The following is a 26,950-nucleotide window of genomic DNA, read 5'->3' as shown; positions in this document are numbered from 1 at the left end:
TTGTTTGCATTGCCTTTTTTTTTTTTTTAATCATCATTTTATTGAGATATATTCACATACCACGCAGTCATACAAAACAAATTGTACTTTCGATTGTTTACAGTACCATTACATAGTTGTACATTCATCACCCAAATCAATCCCTGACTCCTTCATTAGCACACACACAAAAATAACAAGAATAATAATTAGAGTGAAAAAGAGCAATTGAAGTAAAAAAGAACACTGGGTACCTTTGTCTGTTTGTTTCCTTCCCCTACTTTCTACACATCCATCCATAAACCAGACAAAGTGGAGTTTGGTCCTTATGGCATTCCCAATCCCATTGTCACCCCTCATAAGCTACATTTTTATACAACTGTCTTCGAGATTCATGGGTTCTGGGTTGTAGTTTAATAGTTTCAGGTATCCACCACCAGCTACCCCAATTCTTTAGAACCTAAAAAAGGTTGTCTAAAGTGTGCGTAAGAGTGCCCACCAGAGTGATCTCTCGGCTCGTTTTGGAATCTCTCTGCCACTGAAGCTTATTTCATTTCCTTTCACATCCCCCTTTTGGTCAAGAAGATGTTCTCCATCCCACGATGCCGGGTCTACATTCCTCTCCGGGAGTCATATTCCACGTTGCCAGGGAGATTCACTCCCCTGGGTGTCTGGTCCCACGTAGGGGGGAGGGCAGTGATTTCACCTTTCAAGTTGGCTTAGCCAGACAGAGAGGGCCACATCTGAGCAACAAAGAGGCACTCAGGAGGAGACTCTTAGGCACAAATATAGGGAGGCCTAGCCTCTCCTTTGCAGCAACCGTCTTCCCAAGGGTAAAACTTATGGTAGAGGGCTCAACCCATCAAACCACCAGTCCCCTATGTCTGTGGTCATGTTAGCAACCATGGAGGTGGGGTAGGCGAATACCCCTGCATTCTCCACAGGCTCCTCAAGGGGGCACTACATCTTTTTTTTTTTTTTTCCTTGTTTGTCTTTTTTCTTTTTTCTTTTTTTTTTTTTTTAGCTTTCCGTTCTTTTTTAAATCAACTGTATGAAAAAAAAAGTTAAAAAGAAAACAAACATACAATAAAAGAACATTTCAAAGAGACCATAACAAGGGAGTAAGAAAAAGACAACTAACCTAAGATAACTGCTTAACTTCCAACATGTTCCTACTTTACCCCAAGAAAGTTACATAATATAGCAACATTTCAGTGAACTTGTTCCTACTACATCCATCAGAAATTAACAGACCGTAGTCATTTCTGGGCATCCCCAGAACGTTAAATAGCTTATCTGTTCTTCTTGGATTATTGTTCCCCCTTCCTTAATTGCTCTCTACTGCTAGTTCCCCTACATTCTACATTATAAACCATTTGTTTTACATTTTTCAAAGTTCACATTAGTGGTAGCATATAATATTTCTCTTTTTGTGCCTGGCTTATTTCGCTCAGCATTATGTCTTCAAGGTTCATCCATGTTGTCATATGTTTCACCAGATCGTTCCTTCTTACTGCCGCGTAGTATTCCATCGTGTGTATATACCACGTTTTATTTATCCACTCATCTGTTGAAGGACATTTGGGTTGTTTCCATCTCTTGGCAATTGTGAATAATGCTGCTATGAACATTGGCGTGCAGATATCTGTTCGTGTCACTGCTTTCCGATCTTCCGGGTATATACCGAGAAGTGCAATTGCTGGATCGAATGGTAGCTCTATATCTAGTTTTCTAAGGAACTGCCAGACTGACTTCCAGAGTGGCTGAACCATTATACAGTCCCACCAACAATGAATAAGAGTTCCAATTTCTCCACATCCCCTCTAGCATTTGTAGTTTCCTGTTTGTTTAATGGCAGCCATTCTAACCGGTGTTAGATGGTATCTCATTGTGGTTTTAATTTGCATCTCTCTAATAGCTAGTGAAGCTGAACATTTTTTCATGTGTTTCTTGGCCATTTGTATTTCCTCTTCAGAGAACTGTCTTTTCATATCTTTTGCCCATTTTATAATTGGGCTGTCTGTACTATTGTCATTGAGTTGTAGGATTTCTTTGTATATGCAAGATATCAGTCTTTTGTCAGATACATGGTTTCCAAAAATTTTTTCCCATTGAGTTGGCTGCCTCTTTACCTTTTTGAGAAATTCCTTTGAGGTGCAGAAACTTCTAAGCTTGAGGAGTTCCCATTTATCTATTTTCTCTTTTGTTGCTTGTGCTTTGGGTGTAAACTCTAGGAAGTGGCCTCCTAATACAAGGTCTTGAAGATGTTTTCCTACATTATCTTCTAGGAGTTTTATGGTACTTTCTTTTATATTGAGATCTTTGGTCCATTTTGAGTTAATTTTTGTGTAGGGGGTGAGGTAGGGGTCCTCTTTCATTCTTTTGGATATGGATATCCAACTCTCCCAGCCCCATTTGTTGAAAAGACCATTATGGCTCAGTTCAGTGACTTTGGGGGCCTTATCAAAGATCAGTCGGCCATAGATCTGAGGGTCTATCTCTGAATTCTCAATTCGATTCCATTGATCTATATGTCTATCTTTGTGCCAGTACCATGCTGTTTTGGCAACTGTGGCTTTATAATAAGCTTCAAAGTCAGGGAGTGTAAGTCCTCCCACTTCGTTTTTCTTTTTTAGAGTGTCTTTAGCAATTCGAGGCATCTTCCCTTTCCAAATAAATTTGATAACTAGCTTTTCCAAGTCTGCAAAGTAGGTTGTTGGAATTTTGATTGGGATTGCATTGAATCTGTAGATGAGTTTGGGTAGAATTGACATCTTAATGACATTTAGCCTTCCTATCCATGAACATGGAATATTTTTCCATCTTTTAAGGTCCCCTTCTATTTCTTTTAGTAGAGTTATTAGTTTTCTTTGTATAGGTCTTTTACATCTTTGGTTAAGTTTATTCCTAGGTACTTGATTTTTTTAGTTGCTATTGAAAATGGTATCTTTTTCTTGAGTGTCTCTTCCGTTTGTTCATTTCTAGCATATAGAAACATTACTGACTTATGTGCATTAATCTTGTATCCCGCTACTTTGCTAAATTTGTTTATTAGCTCTAGTAGGTGTATCGTTGATTTCTCAGGGTTTTCTAGATATAAGATCATATCATCTGCAAACAATGACAGTTTTACTTCTTCTTTTCCAATTTGGATGCCTTGTATTTCTTTGTCTTGCCGGATTGCCCTGGCTAGCACTTCCAGCACAATGTTGAATAACAGTGGTGACAGCGGGCATCCTTGTCTTGTTCCTGATCTTAGAGGGAAGGCTTTCAGTCTCTCACCATTGAGCACTATGCTGGCTGTGGGTTTTTCATATATGCTCTTTATCATGTTGAGGAAGTTTCCTTCAATTCCTACCTTTTGAAGTGTTTTTATCAAAAAGGGATGTTGGATTTTGTCAAATGCTTTTTCAGCATCTATTGAGATGATCAATTGATTTTTCCCTTTCGAGTTTTTAATGTGTTGTAATACATTGATTGTTTTTCTTATGTTGAACCATCCTTGCATGCCTGGAATGAACCCCACTTGGTCATGGTGTATGATTTTTTTAATGTGTCTTTGGATTCGATTTGCAAGTATTTTGTTGAGGATTTTTGCATCTATATTCATTAGGGAGATTGGCCGGTAGTTTTCCTTTTTTGTAGCATCTTTGCCTGGTTTTGGTATTAGATTGATGTTAGCTTCATAAAATGAGTTAGGTAGTGTTCCATTTTTTTCAATGTTTTGAAAGAGTTTGAGTAGGATTGGTGTCAGTTCTTTCTGGAAAGTTTGGTAGAATTCCCCTGTGAAGCCATCTGGCCCTGGGCATTTATTTGTGGGAAGATTTTTGATGACTGATTGGATCTCTTTGCTTGTGATGGGTTGGTTGAGGTCTTCTATTTCTTCTCTGGTCAGTCTAGGTTGTTCATATGTTTCCAGGAAATTGTCCATTTCTTCTACATTATCCAGTTTGTTGCCATACAGTTGTTCATAATATCCTCTTATAATTTTTTTAATTTCTTCAGGATCTGCAGTTATGTCACCTTTTTCATTCATTATTTTGTTTATATGGGTCTTCTCTCTTTTTGATTTTGTCAGTCTAGCTAGGGGCTTGTCAATCTTGTTGATCTTCTCAAAGAACCAACTTTTGGTGATATTTATCCTCTCTATTGTTTTTTTGTTCTCTATGTCATTTATTTCTGCTTTAATCCTTGTTATTTCTTTTCTTGTACTTGGTTTAGGATTGGTTTGCTGTTCATTTTCTAGCTTCTTCAGTTGATCCATTAGTTCTTTGATTTTGGCTCTTTCTTCCTTTTTAATATATGCGTTTAGTGCTATAAATTTCCCCCTTAGCACTGCTTTTGCTGCATCCCATAGGTTTGGGTATGTTGTGTTGTCATTTTCATTCGTCTCTATATATTTAGCAATTTCTCTTGCTATTTCTTCTTTAACCCACTGATTGTTTAGGAGTGTGTTGTTTAACCTCCAGGTATTTGTGAATTTTCTAAGTCTCTGATGGTTATTGACTTCTAATTGTATTCCATTGTGGTCAGAGAATGTGCTTTGAATAATTTCAATCTTTTTAAATTTATTGAGGCTTGTTTTATGTCCCAGCATATGATCTATTCTGGAGATAGTTCCGTGAGCACTAGAAAAGTATGTGTATCCTGGTGATTTGGGATGTAATGTCCTGTAGATGTCTGTTAAATCTAATTCATTTATCAGATTGTTTAGGTTTTCAATTTCCTTATTGGTCTTCTGTCTGGTTGATCTATCTATAGGAGAGAGTGATGTGTTGAAGTCTCCCACAATTATTGTGGAAACATCAATTGCTTCCTTTAGTTTTGCCAGTGTTTCTCTCATGTATTTTGTGGCACCTTGATTGGGTGCATAGACATTTACGATTGTTATTTCTTCTTGCTGAATTGCCCCTTTTATTAGTATGTAGTGGCCTTCTTTGTCTCTCAAAACATCCCTGCATTTGAAGTCTATTTTATCTGAGATTAATATTGCTACACCTGCTTTCTTTTGGCTGTAGCTTGCATGAAATATTTTTTTCCATCCTTTCACTTTCAGTTTCTTTGTGTCCCTGTGTCTAAGATGAGTCTCTTGTATGCAACATATTGATGGTTCATTTTTTTTGATCCATTCTGCGAATCTATATCTTTTAATTGGGGAGTTTAATCCATTTACATTCAACGTTAAAACCGTGAAGGCATTTCTTGAATCGGCCATCTTATCCTTTGGTTTATGTTTGCCATATTTTTCCCTCTCTCTATTAATATCCTTTATTGTACCCATACCGAATCTCTTTAGTACTGAACCTTTCTCCAAGTCTCTCTGTCCTGTCTTTGTTTCTCTGTCTGTAGGGCTCCCTTTAGTATCTCCAGTAGGGCAGGTCTCTTGTTAGCAAATTCTCTCAGCATTTCTTTGTCTGTGAAAAATTTAAGCTCTCCCTCAAATTTGAAGGAGAGCTTTGCTGGATAAAGTATTCTTGGCTGGAAATTCCTCTCACTCAGAATTTTAAATATATCGTGCCACTGCCTTCTTGCCTCCATGGTGGCTGCTGAGTAGTCACTACTTAGTCTTATGCTGTTTCCTTTGTATGTGGTGGATTGCTTTTCTCTTGCTGCTTTCAGAACTTGCTCCTTCTCTTCTATGTTTGACAGTGTGATCAGTATATGTCTCGGAGTGAGTTTTTTTGGATTTATTCTATTTGGAGTTCGCTGAGCATTTATGATTTGTGTATTTATGTTGTTTAGAAGATTTGGGAAGTTTTCCCCAACAATTTCTTTGAATACTCTTCCTAGACCTTTACCCTTTTCTTCCCCTTCTGGGACACCAATGAGTCTTATATTCGGACGTTTCATATTATCTATCATATCCCTGAGGTCCATTTCGAGTTTTTCAATTTTTTTCCCCATTCTTTCTTTTATGCTTTCATTTTCCATTCTGTCATCTTCCAGGTCACTGATTCGTTGTTCAACTTCCTCTAGTCTTGTACTATGAGTGTCCAGAATCTTTTTAATTTGGTCAACAGTTTCTTTAATTTCCATAAGATCATCCATTTTTTTATTTAGTCTTGCAATGTCTTCTTTATGCTCTTCTAGGGTCTTCTTGATTTCCTTCATATCCCGTACTATGGTCTCATTGTTCATCTTTAGTTCTTTGAGTAGCTGCTCTAGGTGCTGTGTCTCTTCTGGTCTTTTGATTTGGGTGCTTGGGCTTGGGTTATCCATATCGTCTGGTTTTTTCATATGCTTTATAATTTTCTGTTGTTTTTGGCCTCGTGGCATTTGCTGAACTTGATAGGGTTCTTTTAGGGTTTGTAGACCTATTGAAGTCCTTATCTCTAATTTATCAGATCTATAGCTTCGTGGAGTACACTTTCTCTAACTAACCAGCAGGTGGCGTCCACGAGCCACCTGTTCTCCACAAGCCAGATCTCCCCTGCTTAGCCTTTTTGGTGAGTGGGGGAGTGAGTCTTGTGGGGCCCAATTGGTGTACCAAGCTTGCGTGTGTAGTTGGTGTTGCCTGCCCTGTATGTGGGGCGTGTTTCTGGGCAGTCGGGGAGGGGGGGTGGCCCTAACAATCAAATCTCCCTGATGATCCTAGAGTTTTAAAGCTGCTGCAATAGTCTAATCCTTCAGTTCAGTCCTGCCACAGTTTGTCTCTGCCACTGACCCACAAGTCTTTGGTATTGGCGTATGGCTCCTGAGACTTGCAAGTGGGCCCCTCTTCCAGGCTGTGCACCCCGGGTCCTCTGTTGAGGGATGACTGTGCTATGTCACAGGTGAGTGCCGTCCCCCCAGGGCAGTTCTGGGCTGCTGGGCTGTGTAGGGAGGCTCCCAGTCTGCTGAAATGATGGCTGAATGGGGCTTTGTTAATTCACACTGCTCCACCTTCCCAGCTCTGGGACATTCAGCTGAGGTTGCAGGGAAGGCTAATGTCCACGCCCAGTTTTGTGGTGTGTGCCTGTTATTTGAAGCACTTCCGTCACACTGGGTTGTCTGGGGCAGCTCTGGGCTATGGGGCTGGCGATGGGCAGGAGTGTTTCCTGTCCACCAGGATGGTGGCTGTGAGGGGACACCCCCCTTTTCTTGGGAAGTTGTGGTGTTTAGTGAATTTTCTCAGCCACTGGATTATTGCCTTTTGTCTCAGAGCTCTCTTAGTTCTGCTCTTGACTTGACATGCCCAAATTGCAATTCTTTGAAGCTTTCTGTATTGGGCTTCTTAGAGTAATTGTTTTAGAAAAAGAAAAAAGGATTTAAAAAAAAAAAAAAAAAAAAAAAACAAACAAAATAAAACGGCCCTCCTCAGAGATCTAATGGGTTATTGAAATGCTAATAGACAAAGCAACCAGGGCCATTAAGGAAAGGTCCACAGGGCAGAGAGATCAGCTTTTCTTCGGGATTTGCATATGCGCCTCAAGGCCTGAGCTCCGCCCTTCCCCTTTCTGTGTTTACCAGAACTCCAAAAATCCTCTGCTTTTATTTTGGAGTTTTTCGTGTTGTTTTTTTTCTATGCCTGTCTCCTCTCTGCTGGGCTGGCTGCTCTCAGAGTCTCTGGTGTCTGGTCTCAGTCTATCTATGGTTGGAGTTTGAATCAGTAGAATGAGTTTCCGATAAGAGCAGCCACTGCAGTTCTCCCTTCTCCTTCCCGGAGCTGACAGCCCCTCCTCCCCCGGGACTGAGCCTGGCAGGGAGGGGCGCGGGTCCCCTGGTCGCAAAAACTTACAGATTTCGCTGATCTCAGCAGTTCCACGTTTTCATGAGTGTTGTATGAAGTATGCCCAAAGACAGATTGCTCTGTGGTGTCCAGTCCACACAGTTCCTGGCTTTTTACCTACTTTCCTGGAGGAGTAACTAAAACTTACAGCTCACCAGTCTGCCATCTTGCCCCGCCTCCTGCATTGCCTTTTATACATAATTTATATATATGAATAAAATCTGGGTCTTGGTTTTTTTATTTATTAGTGTGAAGAATAACTACTTTTCTGGTTTGCTAAAGCTGCCATTATACAAAATATCAGAAATGGACTGTCTTTTATAAAGGGGATTTATTAGGTTACAAATTTACAGTTCTAAGGCCATAAAAATATCCAAACTAAGGTATCAACAAGAGGATACCTTCACTGAAGAACAGCTGATGGCGTCCAGAACACCTCTGTCAGCTGGGAAGGCACGTGGCTGGCATCTGCTGGTCCTTTGCTCCCAGGTTGCGTTTCACATGGCTTTCTCCAAAATGTCTCTGGGCTTCTGTCTCTCTCAGTTTCTCTTAGCTTTCTACTTGGTTCTTGCAGGTTGTTTCTCTCTAAGCATCTGGGAGTCCTCTCTTAGCTTCTCTGGGGCAAACTCTGGGCTTCATCTCCAAACATATTTCTGTCTGCATCTTCCAGCATCTCCAGGTGTCTGGGTCTGTGTTGGCACTTAGTTTCTCCCGGGAGCAAACTCTGGATTACACATCTTAGCCTGTCTCCAAAATGTCTTCCTCAGCTTCTTTCAAGGACTCTAGTGATCTAATTAAGACCCACCCTGAATGGGCGGAGTAACACCTCCATGGAGATGATCTAACTAAACTAACCTACAGTTGGGTGCATCACTTCTCCATGGAAACAACCTAATCAAAAGACACCGCCCTAATCAAAAGACTAGTAAGTCTGTCTCCATAAGATTGTGTTAAAAAACATGGCTTTTAACTCGGCGGGTGAACTCACTGCCCTCCCCACTACGTGGGATCTGACTCCCGGGGATGAGATCTCCAGGGGTGTAAATCTCCCTGGCAACGTGGGATGTGATTCCTGGGGATGAATCTAGACTGGACACTGTGGGATTGAGAACATCTTCTTGTCCAAAACGGGGATGTGAAATGAAACTAAACAAAATTCTATGGCTGAGAGATTCCAAATGAAGTCAAGAGGTCACTCTGGTGCGCACTCTTATGCACTATATAGATAACACTCTTTAGGTTTTAGTGCAGTGAAACAGCTAAAAATAAATACCTGAAACTATCAAACTACAACCCAGTAGCCTTGACTCTTGAAGATGATTGCATAGTACTACAGCTTACAAGAGGTGACGGTGTGATTGTGAAAGCTCTGTGGATCGCAGTCCTTTTATCCAGTGTATGGATGGATGAGTAGAACAATGGCGACAAAAGACTAAATGAAAGATGGGGGGGAGAGGGGATGATTTGGGTGTTCTTTTTTACTTTTATTTTTTATTCTTTTTTTCACCTTTTCTGGTACAAGGAAAATGTTCAGAAAATAGATTGGGGTGATGAATGCACAACTATATGGTAGTACTGTGAACAGCTGATTGTGCACTTTGGATGATTGTATGGTATGTGAATATGTCTCTATAAAAATGAATTAAAACAAACAAACAAACCAAAAAACCACATGGCTTTTGTGGGGGACATAATAGATTCAAACCAGTACAACTATATTCTAACGGAAATCAAGTTTGATATGTTTATTTTGTAGTGGTGGTATTGGGGGAGTTGTTAAAGCTTTTTTTTGGGGGGGTTGTTTTTTTTTCCCCCATCAATATCACTGGTTACTTTGAACAAATAAAAGCTTTCGGTAGTTGCTTCACCGATCAGAAAAGAACATTTGATACCATAGTTTATTATTTCCTCTGCATTAAAGAAGAGCTTTTCTAAATGTGGGGGAAAATTTCCATAGTTATTACTGAATCAGAACTTGTGTTTAACACAAAAATTCCTAAGGACCATTCTGACCATTCCGGGTTTTGTTTATTTGTGTGTATACATAAATACATATGTAAGTTTTATTATTATCATTTTTTGTTATTATTTTTTACATTCACCAAAAACAAAACCATTCAAAAACGTCATTTTGCTACCATGGATAAGTCCATGGTACTTCTGGGATGCCATCATTCTATGCAAACCAAGAAATCACTTCTAGTTAAACTGAAAATTTTCCTGAAGTTATAAACTTTCTGATCAAATAGATGATTCACTAATTAATTTGGCAATTTAAATACAATACAAATTATTTAAATTGCGTAATTTAAAGCAGCCAGATCAAAATCCATGTCTATATCTATAATAATATAGATGCAAAATATTTGCAAAGCTCTGAAAGGAAAATCTATCACAACCAACAATCTCCCCACCCAGGTGAGAAAAGAAGGTAAATACTGTGTTTTCATTAGCCAGTCAAGGCTTGGTTAAATGAGCATTTAAAGATTCCTTCTAGAGAGCCATTCCGTTATGGAAAGTTGAAATTCCTGTGCTGTATTGACTAAAAAGTTCATGAGTCACAGAAACCTGATCAGATGGTTAGAGATGTTGCCGTTTAGGACCTGTTGGCGCAAATTGGTTAATACTTTTGTGATATAAACTATTGACCTGAATGTTTTTTCTTTACCCTCAACACATTCCTTACATGTAGGCTCAATCTTTTCAGTATTTGACTTACTGGTTAAGCAGAAGCCGGGAAAAACAATAACTTCATAGTAATCAGAATGTTATCCAACTGTATATCTTTACTTTATTGTAAATACTGGTGAACAGTGGTCAATAAATAGTTTTATATTCCTTTGAAAAAAAGTCATCTATTGAGAGATGCAACCACATGGAGGAGTCTCAAAAGCATTACACTGAATGAAAGAAGCCAGATCAAAAATATTGTACATACTGTATGACTCCATTTATATAAAATTCTAGAAAATGCAAATTAAACTATAGGGGCACAAAGCAAATCAGTGCCTGGTGATGGGGGTGGCTGGAGGGGCAGGAGGGCAGGAGTAATGAGGAAACTTTTGGGGTGATATGTCTACGTGCTCATTAACTTGATTGTGGTGATGTTTCCAAGGGTATATACATATGTCAAAACTTATCACATTATACACTTTTAAAATGTACATTTCATTGTATGACTGTTATATACCTCAATAAAGCTATTCACCACCAACAGCAGAAAAAAAAACCTCAACATAATGTCTAACATTTGTAGGAGAAGTTTTCTTAGTTGTCTTTCATCCCAACTTAAAGTACTTCTGATTGTTTTGGGACCTAAACAAAAAGGGAAGTTTGTAGATCTCTGATAGAGTGCAGTTATGTATTGTCTTACATGGGGTTGGTTTAGGGATTCACAAACAGTAATTCAGTCTCTTCCACTAAACTATAAAATCCTCAAGGTCAGGCCTATCTTATACTTTTTTTTGTATCCCCAACAGCCTCCAGCACCGTGAAAGGAAAGTTTAACAAATACTTTTTGATCAACCAAGTGCCATTTGTACTCCTTGACAAATTGGGGAAGACAGAAACTCCAGACAAAAATTGAAAAATGATTTTTCTCTATTTTTATTCTTTTTCTTATTTGGAATAAAGTATAGAGAACATAGAGGAAAAATCATAGCATGAACCTACTCCAAAGCACAAACAGGATCTTTTGTGCTACTGAAATTTGAGATATAAGTACTGATTTACCAATCCCAGGGTTAGAGAGCTGTGGGTTGAAGGCTACTGAGGACATACCAAGATGAAAGGGATTGCTATGCCGCAGTTCAGCTTCTTTTCCTTCTCTCGCCCTCTTTATTTTCACCAATAAGTTGGTATCGACCAGAAAAGGAAGGATGAACTCAAGGAAGGCTTGATAAATAATAATGTCCTTTAACTAAGCACCCTCAACAAGCAGGCTGTTCCAGATGTGATTAGAACCACATTTTCTCTCCATATTCCTCTGAAAGAGTGGCAACAGGGCCTCTACATGCTGAACTGTTCCGGGAAAAGGGAAAGAAAGAAATGGAAATAGAGCTACCATGAGAACCTGGGAGGCCTGCCTCTTGGGGGGGGGGGGAGGGGAGAAAAGGGCCAACATTATTCATTATAGTGGTGGGAAAAGCTGGTTATCTTTGATTTCCGCCGCGGGAACTCTCCACTGCCCATAGAAATGCGTCTGTTGTAGGTAAGTATATTGCCCTGGCTTTGACTTTTGTAGATACTGTGAGCATAGGTGATGACAAAGAACATCCAGAAACAGTGCAAGAGAACACGGGTCACCAAGCCAAACCAGCGCATCACTCTGACCTCAATGATGCTGGAGTCATTGTTGGTGACGACTTGAATGATAATGCTTATAAATTCAAAGAGAGGGATCCAGATGGCATAGATCACCAGGCCCTTGTATTTCTGGGCATACACGGAGTACAGAAGGAAGAAGCTGACAATCAAGGTGATTATGGATGAAATGACGAGAATTTTCAGGCTCCAGCAGCTGGGGCGCGGAGTCATCTTGTAAGTTACGGTATAGTTTTGCGGACTGATACTGGTGCAAGTGCCATTCTTTATTTGCTTTTCTTCAAAGGTGATGTACAGGTCGGTGGAAATGATGCTGAAGACCGCTGACAGCACGCTGCCTGTTTTGGCGGTCATGCCACACCACTGCTGCTGTCTCATGCTGAGACCGTGTGTGAAGGCAGACAAAACGAGGAGGTGTTCTGGTTCCTTACAAGGTGGTGAATTAGCAAGGATTCTGCCTCTTCCCCAAATCCACTCTGGGGAAACAATAGAGAGAAAGATGGGAACCAGGAAATAACCTTGGGAAGACAGAAGACTGTTCAAAATTGATGGGTGGGGGAGGGGAGGAAGACTGTTCTAGTTGGTCTGGGGTGGAGGCTGGGCATAGGTTCTTTCAGTGATTCCAGCGTGATGCCAGGCCTGAGAACCACTGCTCTAATTTATCCACTCACTGCTATTAACCCAGGCATCAGTATTTTCAAAACTTTGTAGTGATTTTAATACGTAGCTAGTGTTTGAGAACACTGAGTTAGAAAAAGGTGGTTTAAGTTCTGCTCTTACTTCTATAAACACAACTGCTTCGTGGTGGTGGAAACTGACTGCACTTGCCCAGATCTTGAGTGCAGGTATCTCAGGAAAAAAACTCAGGGCAGCACAATAGCTCTGCTGGGGCAGGAGTTGATGAAAACTTAGGAAGTTGGAAAAAAACTACTTAAGAAGTTAGGGAAACGACATCAACAAGAACAACTAACAACAAGAATTACAAAAAAGTAAAAAGAAGGAAAAAAGAAATAGAAGAGTAGAAATCAAGGAAATGGGAGATAAAAGATAGAGGGACTTCTGATTAGTTAGGTTAGTTGGGCTAACTTGCTGCTAAAAACAACTAAAAATACTGGACAAGATACTTTAAAAAATTTCTCTTGAAAGCACAGAATTGCTTCTGGGGGGGAAGTAGAAGGTCAAAGTCTATAGGAGAGCAGGAATTAGGAGAGGTGAGCAAGCATGGAAGTCAATATTGCCCAGAGGGCATTTGCAGATCTGGGCAAACTTGACTTTCATTATGACAACCCTGCAGGATTAGGCAGAATGAAATAACAGCTCAGAGATCACCAAGGTGGGTTGTCTGTTAGGAGGCCTTCTCTCTTTTAATGATGGCCCTCCAAAGGGCTATGACTTTAGGGTAAAGGTGAACCAGAAGTAAACCTACCCCCACATCTTTTTTCCTGAAGACTCTAAGAAAAGTTGACTTGGTACCATGCTGGGCAGATGGGAGAAAACTCTCCTTGAGACACTGAAACCATAAGCTGGCCTTTTTGTATCTTTGTAGCTTAAATTACATGAAGTATTATTACAAACAAACTTTTAAGTCTTGAGTCTAGTTTAAAGTGGTCCTGAACCAAAGTGTCCCTAAAAACCTGGCAGAAGCAAACTCAAATCTTCTCTGGAGGAATGTACCTTTAAACTGTTCCTCAAAGAATTACCCACAGTAATTTTTTCAGGGACAATAATCATTAATAGTAAAAACTAACCAAGCTGTGAGAACCAGCAGATAAAAACAGACAGCAGAAACAGAACTGCAAAACACCAGATTATGAAACAATTTTGATTACTACATTTAAATAAATAAAAGATAGGTTGAAAATACATGTAGAAATAGGAAACCATAGAAAATAACCCATGGGAATGTAAAATGGTGCAGCCACTGTGGAAGACAGTTTGGCAGTTCCTCAGGAATCTACATACAGAATTACTATATGACCCAGCAATCCCACTGCTAGGTATATACCCGGAAGAACTGAAAGCAGGGGCTCAAACAGATATTGGCACTTCACACATTCATAGTGTCATTATTCACAATTGCCAAAAGATGGAAGCAACCCATGTGTCCATGAACTGATAAATGGATAAACAAAATGTGGTAAATACATATGATGGAATATTATTCAGCTGTAAGAAGGAATGAAGTCCTGATGCATGCAACAACATGGATGCAACTTGAGGACATTATGCTGAGTGAAATAAGCCAGATACAAAAGGACAAATATTGTATGACCTCATACAATATTTAAATAATTATATTTAAATAATTATAATAAGCAAAGTCAAATAGTTAGAATCTAGAATTTAGGTTACCAGGGGACAGGCTGACATAGAGAATGGGGAGCTGATGCTTAATTTGTACAGAATTTCTATTTAGGTTGATTCTAAAGGTTTGGAAATGGATGGTGGTGATGGTAGCACATTATTGTGAGTGTAATCAACAGCGCTATATTATGTATGTGAATGTGGTTGAAAGAGGAAGTTTTAGGTCATGTATGTTACTACAATGAAAGTTAGAAGATAAAACATAGGACTGTATAACACATTAAACCCTGCTGTGGACGATCGACTGGCATTAATAATACAAGTATAAGACTGCTCTTTCATGAATTATCATAAATGTACAATACTACCACAGGGTGTTAATAATAGGATGATATGGGGGGAAATACACCTATTGTAAACTATGTACTGTAGTTAGCAATATCATTTTAATATTCTTTCATCAATTATAATAAAGGTACCATGGTAATGCAAAATGTCAATATAGGACATGCTGTATTTTTATATGATTTTTCTGTAAATTTACAATATCTCTAATTAAAATAATAATAATAGTAATAATAATAAAAATAATAAATAAAACCACGCAGGAAAAAATATCAGCCTGCTTTGAGCCCAGAAATTAATGGAATTGAAAAATTTTTCAAAATGGTTATAGGTAGAACAAAAAAGGCTGACCTAAGGAGCAATGTTCAGAGGTGGCCTAATTACTGAGAACTGCAAAGGATGAACTGTAAGCTTTCTCAAAGGTTTCTTCCTGGTCTTCTTTCCTTGAGGTCAAAGTCTTTTGGACTCAGCAGTAATTAGAGAATAGCAGTCTGCCTCTCTGGGATTAAAATGGAGGTCCTTAGGTTAAGAAATTTGATTACAAGTTTTGGTAATAGATGTGGTGATGGTAGTTCAACAATGGGAATGTAATTAACACCACTGAACTGTATATATTTGAAAGTGGTCAAAACAGGAAATGTTATGCTGTATTTATGTTACTACAATAAAAATTAAAAGCAACAACAAAAACAACATAGAACCATAGAACACAAATAGTGAACCTCAAGGTAAACTATGTATGGACTTCAGTTAAATGGTTCATCAATTATAACAAATATTCCACACTAATGCATATACGTTTGTGTGTGGGGTGGGGGTGGGGGGATATGAAAATTTTGTACCATATGCATAATTTTTCTGTAAAGCTACAACTGCTCTAAAAAACAATGTCTATTAAGAAAAAATAACCCAGCAGATTTGAAAGAGAACCAAATAGAATTTATAGAGGTGAAAAATTCAATACTTGAAATTTAAAATTCAGTGGAAATTTTGGTATTTGGAAGCAGACTGGACAGAGATGAAGGGAAAATTAGTTAACTAGAAGATAAATCAGGATATATTATCCACAACATAAGACAGAAAGGCAAAAATATGGGGAAATATGGGCAAGAAGTTAAGAAACATGAAGGTTATGATAATATGGTCTGAATACACTTAAAGCTCCTGAAATAAAGAATGGGGCAGTATATTTGAAGAGATAATAGCTGTGGATTTGCACAACTGAAAAATGATACCAACCCACTGATTCAAGAAACCTAACTAATCATTAATAGGATAAATAAAAGGAAATCTGCACCTATAAATAAGGTGGTGAAAATGCTGAATGCAAAATACTAAAAGCAGCCAAGGGAAAAGACAGATTCCAGTCAAAAGAGTAACATTTAGACTTCTAAAATGTGATGGTTAAGTTCATGTGTTAAATTGGCTAGGTTATTGTGTTCAGTTTTTTGGTCAAGCAAGCACTGGCCTGATTGTTACTGTGAGGGTATTTCGTGGATTTATATTATTACTCAGTTGATTGCGTCTATGGCTTATTAAGTCTACAATCAACAAAGGAGATTGCCTTCAACAATGAGAGAAATCTCATCCAATTAGTTGAAGGCCTTTAAGGGAGAACTGATGATTTCAGCAGTCAGAAAGAATTCTATCTCTACTTCAGCCAACTATCTTCTCCAGGGGAATTCATCAAAACATTCATTGGTTCCCAACTTGTGGGCTGCCTGATGGAATTCAGATATGCCAATCCTTACATTAATGTGAGCCCATTCCTATAATAAATATCATAATATTTACATATATCTATATCTGTCTGCTTTCAATGTGCTGAAAGAAAATAACTGCCAACCTAGGACTCTAGAGCCAACTAAAATATGTTTCAAAATTGAGAGCATACAGTATGATAATATTGTCATGAAATTTAAAAACAACTAAAATGAAATAATATATTTTTTGGCCATATATACATACATACATGTATATATTTAAAAAGTAAGGGAATTAGTAAACACAGTTTGGGATGGTGGTTACGTCTGAAGGGCGGGAGTAAGGGCTAGGGAAGGGGCATATGGATAAATGTGAGTTATTGTTAGTCTTCTAAATCTTGGGTTGAATGAGGGATTTACAAGTGTTCATTATATTATTAACAAACAAACAAACAACAGGGTAGTGTGAAACCCCAATATATCCCAGGGTAATCCGAGCAAAGAATAAAAATTATTTGCAAAGCCACCTTGAGGGCCTGGGGAGAAATGTGGAAACATTAAACTTCCCCACCTGGGGAATTCCTGATATTTTCGCAAGCATTGGGGAATACCATTGTAGTAGGCCAAGTCCTCAATCTTGGGGCTTGCCCTTATGATGCTTGTTGCTGCAAAGGAGAGGCTAAGCCTACTTATTATGGTGCCTAAGTCACCCCCAGAGAACCTTTTTTGTTGCTAAGATGGGGAGTCTCTCTCTAAGCCCACTCAGCAGGTAAACACACTGCCCTCTCTGCTATGTGGGACATGACTCCCAGGGGTATAAATATCACTGGTAACATGGGACATGACTCCCAGGGATGAGCCTGGACCCAGCATCATGGGATTGAGAAAGCCTTTCTAACCAAAAGGGGGAAGAGAAATTAAAATAAAATTTCAGTGGCTGAGAGATCTCAAATGGAGTTGAGAGGTCATTCTGGAGGTTATTCTTATGCATTATATAGATATCTCTTTTTAGTTTTTAGTGTACTGGATATTAGAAGGAAATACCTGAAACTGTTGAACTGCAATCCACTATCCTTGATTCTTGAAGACAATCATATAACTATATAGCTTACACAGTGTGACCACGTGATTGTGAAAACCTTGTACTTCACACTCCCTTTATCCAGTGTATGGACAAATGAGTAGAAAAAAGGGGGACAAAAAGTATATGAATAATGGAGTGGGGAAGGAAGAGATGTTTTGGGTGTTCCTTTTTACTTTTATTTTTATTCTTATTCTTGTTTTTTGGAGTAATGAAAATTGTCAAAAAATTGATTGTGGTGATGAATGCACAACTATGTGATGATACAGTGAACAATTGATTGTATACTTTGGATGATGTATGGTATATGAATATATCTCAATAAAATTGCATTTAAAAAACAAACATGCCCCAAATAGCTAATACCATCCTGAAAAGAAGAACAAAGTTTATGAACTCACACTTCCCTAATTCAACTTTTATTAAAGCTACAGTAATCAAAACAGTATGGGACTGGCACAGGGACAGACAATATACACCACTGTAATAGAATTGAGAGTTCAAAAACAAACCCATACATCTATAGCCAACTGATTTTTCACAAGGGTGCCAAGTCTACTCAGCAGGGAAAGAAGAGTCTCTTCAACAAACAGTGCTGGGAAAACTGGATATCCACATGCAAAGGAATGAAAGTGGACCCCGACCTCACACCATATACAAGAATCAACTCAAAATGCAACAAGACTTAAATATAAGCGCTAAAACCATAAAACTCCTAGAAGAAAACAGAGGACTAACTTCAGGACTTTTTTTTTTTTTATTCATTTTATTGAGATATATTCACATACCATGCAGTCATACAAAACAAATCATACATTCGATTGTTCACAGTACCATTACATAGTTGTGCATTCATCACCACAATCAATCCCTGACACCTTCATTACCACACGCACAAAAATAACAAGAATATTAATTAAAGTGAAAAAGAGCAATTAAAGTAAAAAAGAACACTGGGTGCCTTTGTTTGTTTTTGCTTGTTTGTTTCCTTCCCCCATTTTTCTACTCATCCATCCATAAAGTAGACAAAGGGGAGTATGGTCCTTATGGCTTCAGGACTTTTTTTTAGGCTATGGATTATTAGACTTTATATGAGCAACAAAAGAAAAAATAGGTGAATTGAACCTCATCAAAATTAAAGAGCATTATCAAAAGAGTGAAAAGAGAGCCTACAGAATGGGAGAAAATATTTAAAAACCATACATCTAATAAGAGCTTAATATCCAGACTCTCTAAAGAACTCCTACAAGTCAACAACCCCAAAAGCCAGAAACCTAATTAAAATATGGGCCAAGAATTTGAGTAGACATTTCTTCAAAGAAAATATGTACAAATGGCCAATAAGCACATGAAATGATGCTCAACATCATTAGGCATTAGGAAAATGCAAATCGAAATCATAATAATATACCACTTTATACTCACTAGAATGGCTATTATTAAAAAAATCAGAAAATAACAAGTATTAGTGAGGATGCAGAGTAACAGGAACCCTCATGCATCATTGGTGGGAATGTAAAATGGTGCAGCCATTGTTCTTGGTTCCTCAGAAAATTGAATACAGAATTACCATATGACCACGAAATCCCACTTCTAGGTATATATCCAAAAAAATTGAAAGCATAGACTCAAACAGATATATACACACCAATGTTCACAGTAGTGTTATTCACAATAGCCAAAAGATGGAAGCAACCTAAGTGTCCATGGATAAGCAAAATGTGATATATATACTTACATGGAATATTATTGAGCCATAAAATGGAATGAAGTCCTGATACAAGCTACAACACAGATGAACCTGCAAGACATCATGTTAAGTGAAATAGGCCAGACACAAAAGGACATATATTGTATGATCTCACTTATATGAAATAACTAGAATGTACAAATTCATAGAGATAGAAAGTAGATTACAGGTAACCAGGGGTGGGGGCAAGGAATGGAGAACCAATGCTTAATGGGCACAGAGTTTTTGTCTGAGGTGATGGAAAAGTTTTTGCAATGGATGGCAGTGATGGTAGCAGAACACTGTGGAATTAATACCAGTGATTGTATTCTTGAAAGTCGTTAAAACTGGAAATTTCATGTTGTACGTATGTTACCACAATAACAATTTAAAAAACAAATTAGTAAAGAAAAGAATAAAAGTGTGTCATGCATTTATTAATGATGACAATTTTTATGACCGAGGACCAATTCAGTCTATCTGAGTATCCTAACAACAACAACAACAAAAATAGGGTGGAAAACACGTAATATACTCTCATACCAAAGGTCCCCGCAGCAAAATTGGCCCATTGGCCCTGCTGTATCCACTGCCTCCAACCTACCTAAAGCAGACAGCAGACTTTTTCTGTTCCCTAAGACCTCTTAAAAATATTTGGTTTCCCAAATATTTGGTCTATATCTGGTAAGGAAATGGTCTACCAACATCCATTTTCCCCTTCTTCTATTTGGTAATAGATCCTTCCAAAGTTTACATGGGCACATGGCCACACAGCTAACAACTACATTCCCCAGCATTCCTTGCAGCTTCATGTGGTCATGTGACTTGGTTCTGACCAATGGGGTGTGAGTGGAAGGGTCCTGTTCCCCTTTACAGGGCTGTTAAGATTAGGCCTGCTCTCACCACGCCCTTTCCTGCTTTCCAGTTCTCCTCATGATCAGAACCCATTTTTGATCAGACTTGAAAGCCCTTGCTGAAGACGGTAGACTACCCTATCAGCAATGGATCACTGTTACTTGAGAGAAAATACTCTTACTATAAATAAGCCACTGTCTTTTGGAGTTTCTTCTTTACAACGGTTTAGCCTGTACTATAATATGTTACTTAAACTTCATTGCACCTAAATCCAGTGAGGACTAGTGATCCACTGGGATCTAGCACTTCCCTTGACTTTGCTCTTTTGTTTTATCCAGCAGATTCTCCCTGTCTATGTGTTTATCTCACTGAATCTAGGGTTCTGTTCACTACCCCCTCGTAAAGCCATGTCTCTTTAACTTCAGAGTCACTATTGTCTTTACAAGTAAGGTGGTTATAAATTGTGTATTGTCTTGTGCCATCTTTTATATTGTTTTAAGTTGCCATTTAAATGTTTTATGTGTCCATGTCTTTGTTTCTTAGGCTTGCCATAACAAAGTTCCACAAACTGAGTGGTTTAAAACAATAGAAATGTATTCTCATAGTTCTGGGGCTGGAAGTCCAAAATCAAAGTGTAGGCAGGGCCCTGCTCCCTCCAAAGGCTCTAAGGAAAAACCCTTCCTTGCCTTCTAGCTCCTGGTGGTTGCTAGTCATCCTTGGCATTCCCTGGTTGTGGCAGCCTAACTCCATCTCTATCTCTGTCTTCACATGGCCTTCTGCCCCCATCTCCTCTGTGTCTCCAAACCTCACTTTTTATAAGGTTGCCATTCATTGGATTTAGGACCCACCCTAACCCAGTGTGGCCTCATTTTAACTTGATTACATCTGCAAAGTCCCTATTTCTGAATGAGGTCACATTCACGGGTTCCGGGTGGACAGGAATTTGAGGGGGACACTAGTCAAACCAGTACAACTTATAATAATCATCTTCGTGGCCACCAATGAGGATATTGAGAGAAAACTTAAGCAATTCTGCCTCAACTGTGCATTTGGTTAGTGGCAAAATTAGAATTTGAACTCACATCTGTTTGACTCCAAAACCAATCTCAACACTCAACCCACTTGTGCCTTGTTTGCCCGAGATTTGTGAGCTCACTGAGCCCAGAAACTCCATTCATCCTAAAGCTCATAACAAAAAGCCTTGACTAGAGCAGGACCTTGATGAATCTTGGCTATTGCCACCCGCCTCACTGCTCATCCTAGTCATCAGTCCTCAGGAACTCTTAGGGCCATGTTCCTCAGGCCTTCCTTTTCTCCCTCTCCTAGCTTTTCTTCTTTCTTCCCTTCCTTCTCTTTTTTCAGCCCTCCTGTACAGCAAAACTACTTAGTGTGTACTTTTGATTGCTCTAAGAGAAGACAATGGTCTTTAACCTGGGAAATTAGAACAGAACAGGAAATATAGGGAGCAAAAAATCTCAACATGGTCATCAAACATGTTGGATCAAGATAATCTTTTAAAGAAATTTGAATTTAAATCTTCTGAGGCCACTGTCCTGTTAAAAACAACTGTACAAATATACTATACACACACACTTTTTAGGACTATATTGAGATGCAATAAAACTATATAAAAAGGAATGTAAGGGAATGATGAACTCAGGATTCTGGATAATGGTCACTTCAGGTCAGGGGTGGCAGTGAAGTAGGTCAGTGAATTCACAGTCAGATGTGAATTGCTGACAAGATCCTAGTTTTTATTTCTGATGAAGGATTTGAGTGTGCCTATTACATTATTAAAAATAACTGATATTTAAAAAGTAAATAAAAGAGCCACACATGGAACAATGAGGAATATGTCATGAACTGAGGATTATGATGAATTCAATTGTGAGCATATGGGATACAACAAAAAAATTCTAAAATAAAACAAAGGATAATAACAACATTTACCTCATAAAGTTGCTGTAAGTATTAAATGAGTTAATATAATTGAAAAACTCAAGAACAGTACCTGGCACATAGTTAGCATTATATTTGTAAGCATTTTTGCTATTGTTATTTCTACTTTCTATCAAGGGTAACTACTATTTATTATGCATGTAAAACAACTATTTATTTAACTTTGTTGTAGCAGACACCATTAGCTTCCTCCCCAATACTCATTTCTTCCTTTTTGGCTAACAGAAGTCTGCTTTTGTTCAGGATGGCAATGAGCCCAGATCTAGGAAAAATATTTGCTCTTCCAGCCTCCTTTGTATCAAGGGTGTCCATGGGACACAGTTCTAGCAAATGACATACAAGTCAAAATCTGCTGGAGGCTCTAGGAAGGCTTTACCTTTTCCTGATTAAAGACAGTGATATGGCTGATGTCATCCTTATTTCTTCCCTTTCTTTGTCTGGAATGTGGTTGTGATGGCTGGAGCCTCAGCAGCCATCTTATTACTGCAAGGCAAAGGCATGAAGACAAAGGCAAACATGCTAGGATTTCAAAAATGGAAGAGAGAAAGACTCTTATTTTACTTTTTGCATTTCTTATTTACCTCTGAGGTTGAGTATTCTTCTTAGAGTTGATATGTGATAAAAAAAATTTATGTCTAACTATATCTTTTAATGAGCAGAAAATAAAAATTCAAAGTGATATGAAAGCATGAAGCATAATTTAATTAGTAGTATCTTTCTCTCAGTGGTACCTAAACTGCTGATGCATCTGTAGTTGATGGAATCTTAGATTTACTCAATTATGGTGAAAACTGTGAGATGCTTGATGTCTAAGCCTCATAGTCCCACGGTTCACAGCCTCAAAGGCTGGGGCTTAGAAATCAGTCCCAGCCAGGCATCCATGTAGCCAGCCCATGAGACATTCTGCCACCTCAAGGTGCTGGGAGACAGTCAATACAGAATCTGCCACCTCTCCATTCCCCCAAGGGTAGAGAAATTTCACTTGCTGTAGACACCTGGAAACCTTTCCCTTCTCTTTCAGCTTTTCAAACCAACACCACCCAACCACCCACCAACTCACACAATCTAGAATTCTGCTTTCAAATGCCAAGATTTTCCAAAACAAAGGGACGGGTAATACCCTTGAATCTACAAAGAGGAAATGCCCGTCATACTTTGGTGGTGACATCAGCCAACAAGCAGGGAAAACACCTCAGTTCTGACAATACAACACACTGCTGCATACAAAGTCCTCATAACCTGACTCCTACCCACCTTTCCAGGTGCATCTCAGAGCATTATTTCTCATAATGCTCATTTTCCTAACTGTCTTTTCTCTCTTTCTCCACCTAGCTCATCCCTACTCATTTCTCAGGGTCATTTAGATCCTCAAAAAGTTGTCAGGACTCTAGGTTGACATCCATAATTCTCTTGGTCTTTCTTCCCTGGTCATAAGCTGACTGCCACAGTGCTTTGCACCAGTATCCCAAACAGGGGTGTGCCACTGAGCTCTCTTCTGCATTTGTCGCTTTCAGAGGAAGCAAAACATTTCCCAGAAACCCCCAGCAGTCTTCCCTCAGGGCTCATACTCAGTTCTGAGTCATATGGCCACCATAGCTGCAGGGAAGGCTGGGAAAGGAAGTTTCTGGCAAAACTGAATGGGATTGCCATAACTGGTTTAGACAAATCATGATTTATACCAGGATTGGGAATATGGTTCCCACTTCCTACCAAAAAAATGAGTCACCTTAGTAAGGAATAAGGAAGGAAATGGCTAATGAAGTCTACCATATAGATCTTGTTCCATTAATTATTCCTTCTTCATTGACATGGCAGAGACTACTACTATCTATTTGCTCCTTCTCACACAGAAACAGAAATTTGAGCTATGTGCATAGTTGGCCAGAATCAAGTTTACATTTCCCAACCTCCCTTGCAGCTGGGTTTGGCCATGTAACCAGTTCTGAGAATGACATAAAAGGAGCAGGTATTAAGATGACAGGTCATGTCCTCCCTTTCCACCATCCCAATGGCTGAAATGTGAATGTGGTGGTGAGCCATCTGGCACCAATTGAACAAGATGATGAAGCAACAAGAGAGAAGGAGCCAAGGCCCCTGAAGATTTCACAGAGCAGAACTGTTGCCGCAGCTTAGGCTTTCCCATGAGAGACACTAAACCTCTCTCTTGTTCAAAGCACTGTTATTTTGTAGGTATACTTATATACTAACAAATACAACTGCCTTCAATTCTCTGCCTGTAGCCATGCTAACGTCTCTCCCACCTCAAATAATCTCTCCCTTGACCCTGTGCTTCTTTCTTTTTTTATATATATATATTTTTTTCTGTATTTTTTTATCTTCATTTTATTGAGATATATTCACATACCACGCAGTCATACAAAACAAATCGTACATTCGATTGTTCACAGTACCATTACATAGTTGTACATTCATCACCTAAATCAATCCCTGACACCTTCATTAGCACACACAAAAAAATAACAATAATAATAATTAAAGTGAAAAAGAGCAATTGAAGTAAAAAAGAACACTGGGTACCTTTGTCTGTTTGTTTGTTTGTTTCTTTCCCCTATTTTTCTACTCATCCATCCATAAACTAGACAAAGTGGAGTGTGGTCCTTGTGGCTTTCCCAATCCCATTGTCACCCCTCATAAGCTACATTTTTATACAATTGTCTTCAAGATTCATGGGTTCTGGGTTGTAGTTTGATAGTTTCAGGTATCCACCACCGGCTACCCCAATTCTTTAGAACATAAAAAGGGTTGTCTAAATTGTGAGTAAGAGTGAACACCAGAGTGACCTCTCGGCTCCTTTTGGAATCTCTCTGCCACTGAAGCTTATTTCATTTCCTTTCACATCCCCCTTTTGGTCAAGAAGATGTTCTCTGTCCCACGATGCTGGGTCTACATTCCTCCCCGGAAGTCATATTCCACGTTGCCAGGGAGATTCACTCCCCTGGGTGTCTGATCCCACGGAGCAGGGAGGGCAGTGATTTCACCTTTCAAGTTGGCTTAGCTAGAGAGAGAGGGCCACATCTGAGCAACAAAGGGGCAGTCGGGAGGAAGCTCTTAGGCACAATTATAGGGAGGCCTAGCCTCTCCTTTGCAGCAACAGTCTTCCCAAGGGCAAGTCCTGTGGTAGAGAGCTCAACTCATCAAACCACCAGTCCCCTATGTCTGTGGTCATGTTAGCAACCATCGAGGTGGGGCTTCTTTCTAATTTACATTCAGCCTTTCTCCATGTTAGAGCAATCAACAGACGCCAACTCTTGGTTGATTTAAGCAGTTAAGGCACAGATTGTGGACTAATGTAGAAGGCTGGAGAATCATTTCTATCAGTTGTCTACTGCCACAACCATATTACATAATAAATAACCACAAAACTTCAGTGGCAGAGACTAAGGAGGCATGACAACTAAATGCAAGGTAGGATCTGTAACTGGGTGATCCTGGACTAGAAAAAGGGTATTTGTAGGACAATTGGTAAAATTCAATCAAGGTCATTAGATTAGTTAACAGTATTATATCAAAGTTAATTCTTGGTTTTGATACTTATATTCTTGTTATATAAGATGTTATTAGGGAAATGTGCATGAAGGATACAATTTTGGCAACTTTTTGGTAAGTCTAAAATTTCAAAATAAACATCGAAATAAAAGCACACACACACACAAAACAAACCTCAGTGGCATAAAACAGTGAATTTATATTTAGTGCAAAATCTGTGGGGTTGGATCAACTGAACTGGAGCTGGCTTGGCTGAACTTAGCTGAACTAATTCAAGTGTCTGGGGTCAACTGTGGGTTGGCCAGACAGCTCTGTTGATTTTGGCTGAGCTAATTCATATCTCTAAGGCTCAACTGGCAGTTGGCTAATCTAGGATGGCCTCACCTGGGAAAACTCAGGGAGACTTGGCTTAGTTCCACATGTCTCTCATCACCCAGCTAGCTGGCTCAGACATGTTCTAATGGCAATGGCAGATGGCAACAGGGAGAGCAAGCCCAGTCACACAAGCAAATTTTCAATCCTTTGCTTGTGTCGTTTGCCAACATCTCATTGATCAAAGCAAGTCACACGAATGAGTCCAGAGGCAGAACGGAAGGGTCCTACAAAAAAACATGGATGCAGGGAGGGGTGAAGAATTGAGGCTTTTGATGCAATCAGTCTACCACACCATGTTCGGAAGATTTACATAGAGGGTGGTAGTGAGTTTCACACAGATCTGGGCCGCTACTACTGCCACTGATGGGCATTTGATACCATAGTTACACCGAAAGACTGTAATCGAGAAGTTAGGATTTAAGGACTGATGATGATTACTAAATCATTATATAGATATTCCTTTGTACTTTCTGGGAAAGGGGAAATACCTGAAACCTGAACTATAATCCAGCTGCCTTGATCTCTGATAATGATTGTATAGCCTTTATCTTGTGCCCTTGTGCTTGTGAAAACCTTGTGACTAACCTTCACTTGTACCCATTTATTCAGTTTTTCGACTCTAAAGTCTTATGATCACTAAAGACAGACCCTAATGTTTATTAATGAAGAGTCTTGGGTCAGCCCAGAACTAACCCACTCCAAGTCCAACGTTACCTTGATAAACGAAGCTGGATCTAACCAAAATGGGCATGCTTGACATGTGCAGTAGCTTCGACTTTAACGTACAAGTCACCTTTACCTAATTATAATACTAAAAATCATGCCCATCATCATATTAAGGCCGCCATTTTCTTACATATGTTCTGTGACTAAGCACGTAATCAATCTGTGCATATTCAACAATTAGATCACTTCTAGTTACATAATCTGGGGCCACTGAACTCATTATCCTAAAAGCTGTCCATCAATTGATACTATAAAACTATCAGATTTATTGCAGGATGGGGAGACAGATTTTGGACTGATAGGCCATCTGTTCTCCTGCTTTGTGCCTAGCAATAAAACTCTTTCTCTCTTTGAAA

General features: G+C 39.0%; 1 protein-coding gene across 3 annotated transcripts in view; it reads right to left on the bottom strand.

Annotated features, from left to right (window-relative positions):
- Positions 1-11,395: 11,395 nt before the first annotated feature.
- LOC119539866 (transmembrane protein 217-like) overlaps positions 11,396-26,950 on the bottom strand; it is a 39,924-nt gene continuing 24,369 nt past the window's right edge. For 2 of the 3 annotated variants that reach the window (XM_037843702.1, XM_037843703.1), the window contains one exon: positions 11,396-12,486. In XM_037843702.1, the coding sequence (XP_037699630.1) occupies positions 11,810-12,486 (677 nt within the window). In that variant the 3' untranslated portion in view covers positions 11,396-11,809. Of the gene's footprint in view, positions 12,487-19,181; positions 19,208-26,950 lie in introns of those variants that run through there. The other variant, XM_037843704.1, reaches the window with a different exon arrangement.

Source organism: Choloepus didactylus, chromosome 7 (assembly GCF_015220235.1).
Source record: "Choloepus didactylus isolate mChoDid1 chromosome 7, mChoDid1.pri, whole genome shotgun sequence".
NCBI lineage: Eukaryota > Metazoa > Chordata > Mammalia > Pilosa > Megalonychidae > Choloepus > Choloepus didactylus.
The sequence above is the reverse complement of the archived record's forward strand: the minus strand, read 5'-3'. Positions and strand labels throughout refer to the sequence as shown.